The 17,275-nt window shown below is 33.1% G+C and overlaps 1 protein-coding gene across 10 annotated transcripts in view; it reads right to left on the bottom strand.

The window, feature by feature from the left end:
* ct (homeobox protein, cut) overlaps nt 1-17,275 on the bottom strand; it is a 411,674-nt gene that overhangs the window by 378,431 nt on the left and 15,968 nt on the right. For all 10 annotated transcript variants that reach the window (XM_085950763.1, XM_085950753.1, XM_085950755.1 and 7 more), the window contains exon 2: nt 5,437-5,918. Coding sequence is in view for 9 of the 10 variants with exons in the window: in XM_085950753.1 (XP_085806879.1) it covers nt 5,437-5,559 (123 nt within the window). In the remaining variant the exon portion in view is untranslated. The remainder of the gene's footprint in view (nt 1-5,436; nt 5,919-17,275) is intronic.

Here is a 17,275-nt window from a genome sequence, read left to right as displayed (position 1 = left end):
ACTGCTAGTAATTCGGCCCATCACGCTCCAGTATCTGGGCACCATTTCCATCGGTACATCGCCATGTTCCATGCCTACCGTCGTGTGGAACCTGGAGGGCGTAGTCACTTTTTAAATACTGCTGCGAGGTGAGGGAGGGTCGGAAACACCGATCGACATTTACCTGAACTGATATTAATTGGTGAATGATCTACCTGAAGGAAATAAATTATTTCTAACAAATTCGCTTGTTAAAATCAAAGTTTATTTCTTATATGTAGGTATAGGTACCTACATATTTATTAAAAGTATTAAATTAGCTGTGAAATTAGATACCAGTCCAATCAATACCAATAGTGAGGTGAAGCGAATCGATCGTGTTTTTTTTCATCGCAAAGTCGATTCCACTGTTAAGTTGTCCGATCGATTATTTAGAATTCGTCGAATCGAATGATTGCACAGCGATATTCGCGCAAAAAAATGTTATTTACCAGTTTCGGTTTGATTGGATCCAGATTAGAGATGGTCCGAACATTGTCGATGGCAACAAAAAAAAAAACGATAAAACTTCCAAGTAAGTGCTGCAAGTCAATAAACATCTATGTTGCGTTCAAACAACAGGATCGCAGGTCTCACTTGAACGAACTCGTGGGATATATTTTCTAGTAGTAATAATTAAATTCGAAAAATATTCAAATTAATGTCTGGTTGCAGTATTCGACTCCCATTTTTAATTTGAGTCAATCAACTTTTTCTAACAGTTCGATAGTAAATTTGTCAGTAGGTAGGTAGCTACATAAAGAATTTTTTTATCGGATAAGAAAACTAATATTGCTGGCAACTGTCGAATATTATTTGACATTGCATGTTGCTTTATTGTACTTAATTTTGCTAAGAATGAATAAGCATAATTATAATACTTACTACTACTTTGTAGTTCGACCCACGTTTTGTTAGTTGGTACTGTCTATTATTTTAACGGAAGATAGGTAGGTAGGTATATCTTGGATTGAATTTTAAAACTATTTTAAACATTCTTAAAATGCCACATTATTTATGGATTGGCCTAATATTTTATTAATGTGACTACAAATAAATATTGAATACTGTGGAATACCTATACGTTTCGATTAGGTGTTTTCAATAATGCAATTTATTCTAGTTTTTATATCGTTTTTATTAGGTCGTATTCTTATTTGTCCGGTGGTTTTTTTATCCAGTACAAACATTGCAATCGATTTTTAACTAACTTCCCGACTAGCTAGACATTTGAAACTTTAAGAATACCTATATCAGAACACGATGCCAATGCATTTTTTTAAAATACTTTTAGCCATCTTTAAATCGAATTGAATTCATTTTCAGTTAATTCTGTTTTGTATGAAAAGTTATTTCGGAAAAAATCCGTAATCCAATCCACTATTATTGGTTGCTAGGGGTCTGGGGTCCTAGCAACTAAATTATTAATATTACTATGGAAATCAATATGAAATGTCAAAATGACATTTCAATATTATTTCTATCAAGTACAAAATTTTTTGATCGTTTAAGCTAGTCAAGTCAAGTTTATATGATTCAACAGAAATTTTAAAAACGTTGTAAGTATATAAAAAGTTCTTTTTATCTTGTAATTATATTAATATTTTATGTTAGCTTTTTATATCTAGTCACTATTCGTATTAATAATTTATTGTTTTTAGTACGAAAGAATTTGATTTATTAAGAAATGATAGTTTGATTAATGTAATATTATTACATAGGTGTTAATAATTCGCATTTATTTATTCGTCACGAACACAAATAATTGGTTGGATTATATTGCTAAAACATAAATCAAATAAATAAACATAATTATCTATGCTTAGGTACCCACCAATCAGTATTATTTTATAGTATATGAAATAATTACAAGATAAAAAGAACTTTTTATATACCACGTTTTTAAATTTTCTGTTGAATCATATAAACTTGACAATTCTATGTATTAATAATTTAGGACAAATAAGGCAATTGTCAACAAATCACTTTTTTGCCATTTTGCAACAAACAAACAAATATAGAATACTGAAATGTCATTTTGATTTCCACAGTAACGCACGTATATATTAATAATTTAGTTGCTAGGACCACCCCACCCCCTTAGCAACCAATAATAGTGGATTGGATTACGGATTTCTTCCGAAATAACTTTTCATACAAAACAGAATTAACTGAAAATGAATTCAATTCTACTTAAAGATGGCTAAAAGTATTAAAAGAATGCAATGGCATCGTGTTCTGATATGTTCTAAAAGTTTCAAATGTCTGTCGGGATGTTAGTTAAAAATCGATTGCAAGATTTGTACTGGATAAACAACCCACCGGACAAACAAGAATAAGAGCTAAGAAAAACGTGGTAAAAGTATTTATAACTAACTACTAATTACGAATTATTAAACTAAATATATAAAAAAAGAATTAAAAAATAGTGACTTATATTATATTCTGAGATCCACGTATCTATCAATATTTATGTGTACCTAAATGAACGCTCTAGTCGTTATGTTATGACTTAGGGCGAGATGCTTAGTTGTTATTTATCAAGGCTTCTACGGTTGTTTCTGGAACTAAATCCCGCTCTCTGCATTTACTTTATTCCACATTTATTAACATTAAAATACCTCAACCTTTGCAGAAGTAGACGAAGATTATTAATTCGAATGTAGAATAATTATTGTGAAGAGGAGAAATAGGTATAAATGAAAGCTTTTAATTCCTCTCAACAGTGCCAGAGATAGAGTATCTGCTATGGCAAGTCAATATGCAAAGTGCACGTGACGTAACAACGGTGACACCGCATGCAGCGCTTTAGGCCGGTCCGGACCAGGGGCCCTATGTTAGAACTTTCGAGTGCAAGCTTCCCGGTCGACATGACGTCATATGACATCATTGTGACGTACTGCCGGAGTGATAATAGCACTCGAGAAAATCACGCTACTCAGACAGCGGCGCTATTCATTGTCACCATACACATATAGGTGTTTCATCGTAATAATTATCAACGGTGAGCACTGCGCGCGGGCGGCATGCCTCGAGCGTGGATTGGCTGACGTCACAATTACGTCATGTTGTCTGGTGCCACACGAGTCGATAGTTAGAAAATCGGGGCCCAGGCGAGTGATTTAGTAGAGTGGCGAGTGATTTAATGAATTAGTAACTGAAAAGTGTCAAAATGAACAGAGCACAACGTAACAAAGCAAATATAAACAAGTTAATAACTTCAGTTGTAATGGCTATAGCTATAACAGAAGAATTGGAGGAAGAAATTTGCGAGAAAAAAGAACTCTCTGCGTTGTAATTTGTAATAAGTGAATAAGGTAAACTGAGCTTATTCCGTGATACTAAGGTTTTATAGGGGTTTCGATAGAAATAGTGTACTTTTTTGTACATCTTTGACAACAATCTTGCTGTTAAGGATATTCATTATTGACAAAGATAACAATGAAATTTCAAATGTCATTAGCAAAAGTATTATTGAGATATAAAAATGGAGAATAAATATTGAGTTGAGTAAAGTGAAAAAAATAAAATAAATTTAATACAATATAAAACATATTGAAACTCTAATGAAGAAAATTATGCTAATTATTATGTTTGATGCCGACAAAAAAAATCAATGAAAAAAATATTTATTTTTATTTCGATTTTTTATGAAAATCTCACTATTTTCGGTTTTTTATGAATTATTTTGATTTCAATAATTCAAAATTATTGCAATAATATTATCCACTGCTGTATATTCTAAAATTAATATATCGATTATTCAATTTAATAGTTTTTCTACTAAGTGAAAAATAAATAAATGTTATAATTTTTAATTTAAAAACTAGGTATTTTCATAGTATTTCATTGACAAGCTCATAAAAAAATATGTGTTTAATTGATAATATTAGTATTATACAAAAAAAATATAGTGATCAACCTAACCCCGTGATACCCAAATTACGAAGTAAGGTAACATAAAATTGCTAAGAACTTGTCACCGTAGTTCTGCAGACCATATTTGCAAATTAAACATATTAATTATACTAGCTTCATTTGAGAATAAATTTTATGGCCTTCCGACGAAAAATAATAAAGATGTCAATAAATTAACACGAGACGAAATGTTGATGTGTAGGAATTTGGTGAAGGCGCCGAAAATATTTTTAAATATTCGATCGGTTCATTATAGTAGCAATTATTATTGATGTGTACATACCATATTGGTTCGACTTTCCGTGACTTCTGCATCCATGTTTCGCAGGATATCATCCAACAAATAAAACCATTTTATAGACGGAACGTACACTGTGTCGGTCCCGGCACCAGATTTTTTTGATTCTTTTATTTTTTTAAACTCTTGCGAGTAGGTAGGTAGATCTAAAAATTAAAAATAAATATTAATGGCTACTTAGTAGGCATTAACTACTTATTCTGACAAAATTATTAAATTGTAATAAAAATAAAATATGTTGTAATAAATAAAAACCTATACATAAGGTCCAATAAGGTCCATACCTACCTACTCGCAAGAGTTGAAAAAATAAAAGAATCAAAAAAATCTGGTGCCGGGACTGACACAATGTACGTTCCGTCTATAAAATGGTTTTATTTGTTGGATGATATCCTGCGAAACATGGATGCAGAAGTCACGAAAAGTCAAAGCAATATGGTATAGTATATAATATGGACCTTATGTTTTTAATTTTTGACTTAATCTCCTTCTCACCAAATCCAGAAATATTCATTGTAACTTCTAAGTCATTATAAGCAAATTGTCTAGCCTGTTTATTTTTATATAATGGAGATTTGAAATTCCATAGGCACTCATGGCTTAAATATTCAAAAACGAATTTATAAGTAGTGTCTTCGCTCCAGCGCCGTGTCATTCTTACGGCAGTCGACAACTAATGAACTCGCCTGTTCAGATTTGTTTCGTGGCTTGTTTAGTATATAGTGAGAGGTGGTGGGGGTCGCTACTCGCCCGAAATAATAGAATAAAATGGATCGGATTGACTGACCATTTTACTAAACTACTCGACTAAATTTGTCTGTTCAGACACGGTTTTTTACCAAATCACTGGAACAGTCCGAACAAGGCATTTGACGTAGTAGATGATCTGATATAAAATGTCGTATTGTATCTCGTAACCTTAGGCGACTGTTTACTTACTAGCACCGATACACGTTTATAACAGAATTGAGGTACGCATGTGACAGCTTTCAATATAGTCAATAATATCGTGCCTACATAATATAGTCCATGACAATATAGTATTGTATTTCATTTAAATTGCCATTAAACTGTAGCGGCGTATTTTAGGAGCATAAGTAAGATATCTAGCCCTTAGTTAAGTAAATTTAATGACGACGTCTCTGCATCAGGCCTAAATACCTGTAAAGGATATTAAGTGGTAAATGGAAGCATCGCCCTACCTGTTGCCAAAACTGTGCCAGCAAGTAGATTCTCTCCTTCTTAAAGAGCCAGTCCATGGAGTGTAGAGCGTGGGGTTCCAACTCTTGGCCTGCGGGCAGCGCCGCGGCCCCCGTGGGGTGCATCCGGGGAACCTCAGCACCCCTGCCGACTGCCTCCCCCCCCACCGGCACCTGCTTCTTGGCTAGGAATGCCGTTTTGAATACGGTCGCAATTTTCACAATTTTTTCTTTCTCTCCGTGTAAAAACGTTAATGGTTCGTCTTCAACAGCTTTTCCGACGCCATTTTGTGCGGAATTTCATGATCTGTCGTTTACTTTTTTTGTTTTTAATAAAACATCTATTTTATTTTTTGTCTTAACCCTTTCTCTTCTGACGATTGTATCGATAAATTACAACAGTATCGGCTGGGGCGATCTTTGTTTCCTCAGTCGTTCTTGACACAATTCGCTTCCGTGACTCTAGTGTTCATTTGATGTTCGACCTGTAAAGAAAAGAAATGGAAAAAATATATATTCATGTATACAGGTGGGGTAACAACGGTAGCAATCAATAAGCGAGGGGGGTTAAACGGTGTCAGATGTATTGGTGGAAGAAAAACTATATGGGAAAGGGTCGGCGCTGTGGGGTTAAACTCTTTTAAGGGCAGGTATACTAAACACAGATAATTTGCAATTATAAAAAAATACCCTGCAATAAATAGATCAACAGAAAAATAATTATCAAATCTACTTTGCATTGTTTTTAATTTGAAATGTTTTTCGACAAACTATAATAAAGCATTTATTTACAAAAAAGAGTATTATGGCATTACAGCGATTGGCCAATGTGCCATAATACTTACCTACACAATAAATACAAAATGATGGTTTAATTACAAATATTAAATAACATAACCAGAAAGTAGGTAGTACAAATTTAAAAAAAACATGTAGGTATCTATTTAACATAGTACACTTATGCTATTTTGCGCACCGAAATTCATATCGAAAAATTACCTATAATAATTTTATATTCATTTTTACGGCGGCGGGACCATGGACGATGTTAACAAAATCTAGTATGTACTATTTCGATTTTCCGGGTAGGTACATACCCCATACCCAGACACTCCTAATATTGAGTATAATACCTAGACTTGCAGCTATAACAATAAGTGTAGCATCCACAAACGGATATCGATTGCGCGTAGGCAATCAGGTATAATGATATTAGGATGATTATTGTCCGTTTGTGTCATCCGCGCTGTCTTAGTTTAGACACGCCGAGTTAGAATATTTAAGCAAACATTGAATGGCCTTAATGATTGCACCAATTCATGAGTTCTACGGCTCTTCCACTGTCACGGGCCTTGCGTGGCGTACAATGCCGAGAGGAATTAAAGTCAACCCTTTGATAAGGCTTTCGATATCCAAATCATCCTGGTTACGATTTTCAGTCGTAAGGTCCTGAAGAAGAATAAAAAGACGTTATTTTCTTATTTAGTTCCGAAACCGTTCTCATTGTGTGAGCGTCTGATCATACCAACATTATAATGAAAAACTTATGTTTGGATAGTAAGTTATTGACGAATTTCTAATTGTTGTGTTAGGTTCAATGACATTAATATGGACGAAGCATCTGGACAAAAAAATGACATGCACTTTTTTGTCGGGTCTGCCGAATGGCATAATCTGTTCTAACGCCATTACAATAAAGGTAATATTGCTATAAATTCCCGATGCTTTTTGTCTGGTCTGCCGAATCCCATAATTAATATTTTAATATCAATATCGCTCGATCAAATGAACATTGACAATGGAAACACTGTTCTAACGCCATTGCCCATTACAATAAAGGTGATATTGTTATAAATTCCTGATGCGTGATATCTATCGCATAATGGAAATTGCGAAATTTTGTCACGTGACGTCTACCTACACATGTGCGAATGTCGCTATGCGCGAATTTACTTGCTAGCTACTATACTGAGTGCGTTGTCCATTAATAATGTCATTGGTTAGGTTAGGTTGTTACGTTAGGTTAGTAACCTATCAATAAACAATGAGGTGGAAGTGAAAATTATTGATAGTTCATTCGAATACCCAATCCTTTTCTATGTCAAAACTATTGAAATATATTATTTTCTTGATAACAGGGATGGATTGGAATGATCATTTACCTAGGACATTTAAATTATAACAGGATAATGAAACAAAAAATAATTAGAGTGTATTTAGCAGTTCTTTAAAGATAAATGATTGACATATGCGATCTAAGACAAAGAATATAATTTTAATATCTAATATTTATTATCTAAGTGTTTACTTTATCATGTACTTAAAAGTGATGTTTCTAGAATACGATACAAACTATAAAAAAATGATCGGCCAGTTTTGAGCCCCTTTATGCCATAATTTCGGGGGAGGTTGACGTCTCGCGTGCCTGTCATCGAGCACCCACCCCCCGGGGGGCGCAAAACGAGACCCCCCATTCTATTCCCGCCGAAAGCTATATAAAAATACCAATAACAACCATACTAATAATTGCTCGCATTTATTATTCAAGTTCGATTACTGGGCGTTTGTTTAACCAAACGGAGTTGTCAGAAATTGATGCAAACAGATAGTGGAGATAGCCGTAATTGCTGTCATTGTCACATCGTCAGGTGAGTAATTGAGTGTTTCTTTTTTTATTGAGGCGTTTACTATGATTGTGGTCAGTTTATTGGACAGTTCGACGGTTGATCGGGGGGAAAGGTGGGCAGTGTTGATAGGGTCAAGTAATAATAATCGAAAGATAAGAAAATAAAATTGAGGGGACAATAAATGGCTTAATTTTTTCGTTGTTGTTCAATTTACGTTAATGATGATTGAGAAGGTTGATACTATTTTTATTAGTTTTGTGGGTATTTATTGGCTTTTCCATTTGTAATGACATTGAGTAGACTGGTTTTATACACGGAGGTACGTAAGTACCCATTTTATTCAATACAATTTATGTTGTATACCTACCACTGGCGAAGGGTGGATGTAGGCTGTTAAGATTAGCCATAAATACTGCACACTGCCTAAACCAAACCATACTAGTTTTGGTATGCTATGGGTGATCCGACAAAATAGTGCAAACTTTTTCATTCATATTTATTTATTTTTGTTGAATTAGTTAAGCCCTGCCCAAACCAAAACATAATAGATAAAACATATTATTTTAACAGTAAAATATCCAAAATGACGTGTGATTTTAATGATATAATTTTAGATATTTTATAGATCTATACTAGTATTTTTTTACTATTATCTCTCATGGCTTGGTTTTCGCAGGGTTTAATTGAATTTTAAAAACTAACCAACATCATCTGTAAATTGTAGTCTTAGTTCAATGAAAACAAATACGTATACAGTATTCTCTCGGTAAGCCACCACCCAAAAAACAAGTGTCAAATTAGTAAAAGCGGCGGATTATAGTGCGTACACAATATAGTAAAAATTAAAATAGGTAGGTATGTATTTCGTAAAAATAGTTTTTTTGAGAAATTTGAACTAGCAAATTACGGTTTTATTTATAATCAAAAGTATTTACTAAATTATACCTACATATGTATAAACTAAATATCAAATAGTAAATCACTTGTTTCAACCATTTGTTCAGTGCGGCAGATATTCTTGAATGGCTTAGGATTCCTGGCTTTCCCTATGACCAAAAGCTTAATTTTGTGTGTCCCGGATGCATTGGAGCACGGCATAATTGAGATGCGGTCGGTACTGGCGAATTATAGAGCTTGATTTTGTGCTTTCAACTAGTAAAAATAACGGCGGATTACTGAGAGTGTACTGTAACAGTGTAACTGATAAAGTTTATTTTGCACTACATATTTATGTGGGATTTAAACAGCCTACCTACACCCTTCGCCACTGATATCCAGATATACCGGAGTGTTTCAAATATAAATTTATTACAATAAAATAATTTGAACCCTTTAGGGGAAAGGCGGGTGAATAGGTACCTGCCATAAAGTATTCGGAATTTATTTCTTTATCGAAAATAATATCCCTATCAAGATCGTGATGTCGATTGAATGGTAAAATATTACCGAATCAAACGCGACTCGGCGGAGAAAAAAAAATCAATTCTATTACAATATTAAGTATTATTTTATTTTATGAGGTAAGAAGTGAGTTCGGATATCGATAGACTCCTTCTGGGCTATCGAATTTCGTCAACAACAAATCGCATAAATAAGAATAAGCCATAAATTTTATAGGGCCACGTGACACAGGTCGGCGTCTCGGTAATAATTCCCCACTAAAGGGTTAACCAACATTTTTTCATTGATACTGTATTCTTCATATAATTATAAAATTAATAGGTTACATGTAAATTGTGCGTAAAATACTTTCACCATGGCACAGTTCGCCTTGACGATGACAAGATATGACAGTATAAGTACCAGTGGCGAAGGATGGAGGTAGGCTATTAAGATCCGATATAAATAGTGCACATTAAACTTTGTAGGCTTAGTTTTTTTTTATTAAACTAAGACAGCAATTTTGCAGATAGTGTTGGTTAGTTTTTAAAAATCAATCAAATCCTGCCAATATCAACCATAATAGTTTAGGCCTGCTATAGGCGATCCGATAAAAATAGTGCACACTTTTGCAGTCATACTTATTTGTTTTCGTTGAATTAAGAATACTTAAAACAAATGATGTTGTTTAGTTTTTTTTTTATTTCATTAAACCCGGCCTAAACCTAAGTATAAGAGATGAAAAATATTCATCTACTTGTTTATAAAATATCTAAAACTATGTATGATTTAATGGCATAATTTTTGATATTTTATAGAGAGACAAATATTTTTTGATTATTTTCTAATAATGGCTTGGTTTAGGCAGGGTATAACTATTTTTAAAGACGAACCAATACTATCAGCATGATATTGTAGCTTAGTGTAATAAAAACAAACATGTATTAGATCATTTGAAAACACCTTATATACCTATATACCTACCAGATTTTTTTAAAGTGCGACGCCCAACGGGACTTGAACCTGTAACCACTGAATTTACGTCAATGTGCTTTACCAAAATTAAGCTATGGGCATCCAACTTAATTACGACGGATTTAACTAGTAATTCTTATATGAAATGCTTATCAAATTGTCTTAATGTTGGCTGTCGGTTTTTTTGTTTGTGTCTATTTTATAGCGATAAAATATTTTATAATATATTTTCAAAAAAAATCTTTAAAATATATGGCAACATTTTTATTATCGTAGCATCTATTTAACGTATCTTATAAGCATACAGTATAAACATTGTTTAATAACGGCACTTATACCAACGATGCACGACTCGTGCCGACAGAAAAAAATCACGTTTACGACAAAATATCGTGTTAACAATTTTATTGGAACTTTTCAACTTACGTATTTTCCGATACGCCCGATTACCCCCCATCTACCCTTTCCCTAGTTCTTATACCTAATACGTTATTTAAATTTGGATACAGGGAAGTTTTTCTTTGCTCAAGTTTACTCAATGTTGCATGATAATCATCATCATAGGTTAGTTTTAATAGTAAGGATCCACTAACTAAATAAATGTTGTTTTTTTTACTCCAATATGTGTATGATTTAGTACAAAGTATATAATGGGTTAGGCAAATGGCTCACAACTATTCCTCGAAAGAAATCTGTCAACATAATCTCCACTCTGTGTAGAACCAGATGTTCCGTTTTGGAACGAAAATGGTAGATTACCTACTTACTAATTATTGAAGTTTGCTTCCGCAGAATATATTAGGTAATATGATAGAAATGTAAAAGCCAGTCGCGACGGACTAAGGCTTTAAAGTGAGGCTTGGTTTATTACTTAATGACGGTCAGGCCATAAAACACTAGAAATACAAAATAGGATTAGTTAACTGCCAAACCACATTATTCATTTACGAAGTAATACAATGTGAATGGACTTCTTCGATTATTTTCTTTTGACTCTTTTACCCTCGACATTTGTAGGGCGCTTAGTGATGCAGAGGCCCGACGTACTGACTGTTTTTGAGCCCCCCTACGCTAATAATCAAATATCGCTCAAATTTGAATGTCCCAAATGAATCATGGCATTCAAATGATTTATTATTTTGCAAATAGATTAGGTACTTGCATAAATTTATAATATTAAAACACGAAAAGAATATAAGTTGATTAATAATTCTAATAATGCAGGTAAGTATATATATATATACATATGCCTACATAATATATAGGTAGGTACATATATAAATATAAACTTTCATTCATTAGATATGTAGCAATTTGTGAGAAATACCTATGCATCTTTATACGATTTTGGTATAAGTTAATATCTATAATAACTGATTTTAACTATTTGGAGGAATATGTTGCGTCATTTGCGTCAAAAAAAAAATACCTTTACTCGAATTTGCCTTTCCAATATTGATGTAGGTACCTATCTGTCTTTATTCCATATGAAGTAAGATATCAGATAATGTATTTTTGAAGTACCTAATTACCTATGTTCCAAATTTGAATAATATCATAGAGGTACATTCACACTGTAGGTGGATAGTACATACAACTAAATAAAATTTATATTTTAATATAGTGGCACGAACACACTTGCTTACTTTAGGGGAGAACAGGGAGAAGTCACCTTCCGGTTCTACGATTATTAAGAAATATCCATAAGTTATTGACTCAGCGACTGTAAGTTACAGCATGGTGGCAAGGGCTATAACTTGTCAAACGAAATACATTCATTGGGGAATAGGTGGAAAAAATACACCCGAGGTCTATCTGTGGGGGTGGATCCGTGAGGAATTTCAATAATAGTAATAGTGTAGGTATTAATTAAATTAATAAAGGTGTCAAATTAGAAAAAAAACATTTTGTAGCTTTCACTAATATATTATATTTAGGCCACTGTCAGTGACGGGATAAATGATTCTGAGGGCCGAAGCACTGATCGATTTTGAGTCCCCCCCCCCACGATAAAAATAAATTAAACCATAAATTCCAACTACGTACCTACTTAGTAATATATATATATATAAAAAAATATATTATTGAAAATGAAAGTGATACAATAATATTTCTAAAATGTTTATTTTTTTAAGTACAAGTAAGTACGTATCCCCATGAGTAGTTATATTATGGCCCATTTGCCCCCTTTAATGTTAATTGCAGGGATTTTGCTATGCCATGGGTAATTATTTTATACACAACTTATAAAAAATACCTACGTCTCTTTTTAAGATTTTGGTATAATTTAATAATTGCATGACTGGTTTGAACTGTTTCCAGAGCCCACTTTAGATCTTCTAACGGATCGATTGCGTAATTTTCTTCAAAGAAAATTGAATGTAGGTACTTTTACACAAAAAACACTAATACTATTGTCAATATATCTATATATTATATTATATTATATTATATAATACTTAATTACTTTTAGTGACAGCACATGCTTCTAGGAAAGAGATACATTGATGTGTTTTTAAGACTGTGTACCTATATCCAAGCAAATAAATTTTTAAATGTTTTTAAACATCATTTACATATGAAATAGCAAAGATTGTAGAATGTTTTATCTCCATTTAGTATTGTAATAGGCCACGAGGTCCAATGACAATTGTCTAATAGTAATGAAACATTAGTATTATCAGTGAACTAATCACAGAAAACCCCAGACTTTGAGAAAATTACATAAATACTGTATTGTGACCTACGCTACGAGGGCTGCCTTGATCTAACACTAATACTATGCAATACATACCTAACTACCCAAAAATGCCAGAAATACAACAGAATTTAAAACTACATTGTATCTACAAAAGTTTGTGAAGGAAAAATCCGTTTGTGTGGGGTGTGAGAATAAAGTGTAGCTATTTTCAGATACGGTTTCCGAAGTCTATTTTTTGTCGATAATCTTTTGTGCCGATAAATTTTGTAGATTTATTATATGGCTCCCTTTTCGAATAGGATCGGGGCTCTATGTGTTATTTGAAATTGATTTATATCGTGAGTAGATCTCGTGTCTACGTATTTTTGAATATTTCAAATGATATTTCAACTTCTGCTCGGTGTTTGCACACACATAGGATATAAGTATGTATGTATACATATTACCTATGTAGGTATATTATATTCATGATGATTATTAGCATTGATTGACTTACGAATGAGCAGTGAATTACTGATTAATGATTATGAATGCAATTGATAAAACATGTAGGACTTACCTTCGCTAATTTATACGAATATGAAATGATACATAGCTATTCATTTACCAGTGGGTCTATTCTATACTTATCGACCGCTAAAGTGATAAAGTGATAGATATTATCAAACTTAGGGTAGGTTTGTATCGAAGTATTAGCACTTATTGTAACAATTACAATAAGTTGGTTGTATTGTTGCGATAAGTGCTATATTTTAACAGCAGCAAGAGAGGCGCTGTTAAAATGTAACGCATATTGCAACAATTACAACCAACGTATTGTAATTGTTACAATAAGTGCTAATACTTTGATACAAACTAACCCTATGTTTGATAATATATATCACTTTAGTGGTCGATAAGTACAGAATAGACCCACAGGCATACCTACTGGTTCATAATATGCTTAAATTTAACAAAAAATCTTTAAAAAACTGTCTGTCGATGTGCACTAGCAAATATACCTATACGTCGATCTATACCTACTTATAGTGAAAAGCGTATCTATTAAATAAGTATCATCCAAAGAATGTTTGCGGTAAAGATACGGGATGCTGGGATCCAGGCGCGCACACAAGAAGGGGGTGATTCGGTTCCGGACCCCCCCCTAGGAACGGAAAAAATACATATTATATAGACTGATAGACGGAGACGTAACAGAAAACTACTTATTATTTTTCGTCGTAATTTGTAAGATTATCTCTCGAACAGCCTTCACAATGGACTGGTAACGCTAGACTCAAAGTGCGGAGTGTCTGGATATGGGGAATCTACATACCTGTGAATTTTAACCTCACCCAATAAAAAAATATTATGGACATTTTTTCAAAATTGACCCCTCCAAACGTGCCCGCCTGCTAGAATCACCTGGAAAGACACAAGAAGACCAGCGACTGGCATGGATTCTTGGAGATGTCCTCTTTGTGCTCCAAATAGAAAGCGGACATAACTGAGTGTTTTGCTTTTCTAATTAGGAGGAAGATTTGCGTTGCGGTACCGCAGTTTGAGTGAATTTGCAGGATCGTGTGTCTTGTCTCTAAGATTATGGTTTATGACAGAACGAAGTCAAAGTGCAGAGAGAGAGAGAGCGAGCTTATGGTACATATCCTATATTTCGTATAAAAATATATACTTGTATGTAATAAATAATAATACACACATGTTTTAAATTTAAATTATCAGAACCGCATTGCTTTAAATTTAAATCAACTCACAGTGTGCCGAGGTTGCACCCTTCTGAATATTATTTTTAATGTCTCATTTTTTTATTATTTAAGTGTTTATTTTTAGTTCTTATGTCTATCACCGATTCTAAGCAATAACTGCTACCGAAAGAGAGCAGTTATGAGAATATATTATTATTACATACCTATATGACGAGTTCTCTATATTAATTTTATTATATACGGATACCGCAAAAGAGATATTTGGGGGTTGTATAATTTTTTGTCGTACTGAAAGTAACATGCAGTACTTATATATTAATTTATTCTATATTTATTGCAACTTTTACAGTGATTAAATTTGTTATTAAGAACATTTTGTTTTTGAGCTTTCACTGTGTGTTCTTAGAGTGAGTAAAGTGTAATTTTATGTAGGCATATAAATACAAACGTTGCTCTAAGATTATTTGAGTTCCGAAGTAATGTTAAGGTTAGAGGTTACCGAACTTATTAAGTTCACGGTGGCGAGTCGCTGTTAGCCAGTCGCGGCACACTTGGGGTCCTGCGGCGTACACTTTAGAAACCGCTGGGCTAGGTAATGTACAGACGTACCTACATTGTGCATAGTGCAAAGTTATTTTTACTGTGTTAATTATTGTGAGTGGAGATGCTAAATCTAGGACCTGAAAAAGCCTAAAGCCATGTTTTCACATGTAGTTATTGGGCAGACATGGCTTAACCAAGCATTATAGCATTGGTCAATAATATAATTAAAAATGAGACAAGTTTTACTATGCGAATCGACGAATATGAAAAAATACCACGATTACGTGTTTTTTGTAGTTTTTGAACTAGCTTAGATTCCATGCCTAACTATTTCGTAACATTTCTGTATGTACCTATATAAATACTTCATCTGTTTATTTAATACTAATTATAAGTACCTACCTATTTATGGGTTCAACAATGTAAGATACCTGACTACCACAGAACAGATTCTGAGTTCCCTGCTGACTACCCAAGGAGGTCATCTTCAATATACAGGAAGGAAAAAGAAAGGTCCGAAGACCTCGGCCCTATAGTATAGAAAGAGATACAGCATCTCTAAGACTAATGCAGTGGAGAGATGTTGTCCTTGTTGCATACCTACATAATATTGAATTGGAGACGTTTCTTGAAGTATGCCAGGTTAATTGCATTGTGGTGCCAATTATGATGATTTTTATAATAGTCAGAATCTTTTAATAACTAGGTACGCTGTTATCAAAACTCTGTTCAACCAAATCGCTTCGGAAGTTGATATTGAGGATGAGTGAATTCTTAAAATGGGGTCTGCTTAGCTCATTCGGTGTAGGTACTTCCTTGTATTTAATTAATATTTTTTTGTATTTACACCTTTCTACTGTTTAATAACTTAATACTGATATATTTCCTTTTTTATATAATACTGTTTTAATAACATTTCTTTGTTTCTAAATGTAATGTTGTGAACGTCTTAAATTAATAATTTGTGACGTTCACTATAAATGTAAAAAAAAAAAATAATCAAAAAATGTTATGTGTTAGATAAAGTAAACCTTTGTCCTTAATTTAAAAGTAAGCCGATACGTCTTCATGATTTTCTGGTAATACCCGTTCCATATTGTCTAACATAATTCTCCCCTCAACCGTTTGGGTTAATTTTATTTGAATGTTACTCCGCATTGAGAGTTCATTTGAGAGATAAATAAGAAAAAAGATGAAAAAAAACATCGGAGATGTTTATTAAAAACATATTTTTAAACAGAACTGTCTACAGTAATTTATTTCAGTATTAGACTAATACACTGACTTAAAAAGTAGGTTGTTAAACAAGTAGATATATAATATAGGTATGTATCTACACAATTACTTACCATTACTCATTAGAATTTTTGAGTCCTACATACTTTTATTCTTATATTTAAAAAAAATATGTATCTACCGGCTCGGTGATTGACAGATTTTTTTATCAACCGGTTCGAGCGAGCCGGTAGATATAATTTTAGTGATACATCTGATTGTAAATAATTGTTAAGACCATAAAGATGCATGGAGATGCATTGATTTATTTTAGGATTAAATATGTGACCATTTGACTGCAGAAGTGCGTAGTTTTCAGCTTTTATCTCGCGGCACGATCTCCGGTAAAAAGAAAAACAATATTATTAATATGCACATTAGTGGATATTAGTCGTCTCGAAACAGGAAACGGCGTAACGCCATTTTGCTTTTTTTCCCGCGCTTGTTTGTTTTATTTTCACGTTCCAAATTTAAATTGTGTCGTTCGGTTCTAAATTCAAATTGAGCGGCAAGTTTGACAACCGTTGAGAGTTCTTAACATTGTGGGAGGGAATTTCGTTTCATATATATGTTTTTTTTTAATATTTTCGTTTGTTTTTACATTGATATGTATGGACAGCGTGGTGTTATCGTTGCAG

The sequence above is a fragment of the Rhyacophila brunnea genome, unplaced genomic scaffold, assembly GCF_057557595.1.
Source record: "Rhyacophila brunnea isolate RB1 unplaced genomic scaffold, BYU_Rbru_1.0 scaffold_23, whole genome shotgun sequence".
NCBI lineage: Eukaryota > Metazoa > Arthropoda > Insecta > Trichoptera > Rhyacophilidae > Rhyacophila > Rhyacophila brunnea.
Note: the sequence above shows the minus strand (reverse complement) of the source record. Positions and strands in the feature narration are given on the sequence as shown.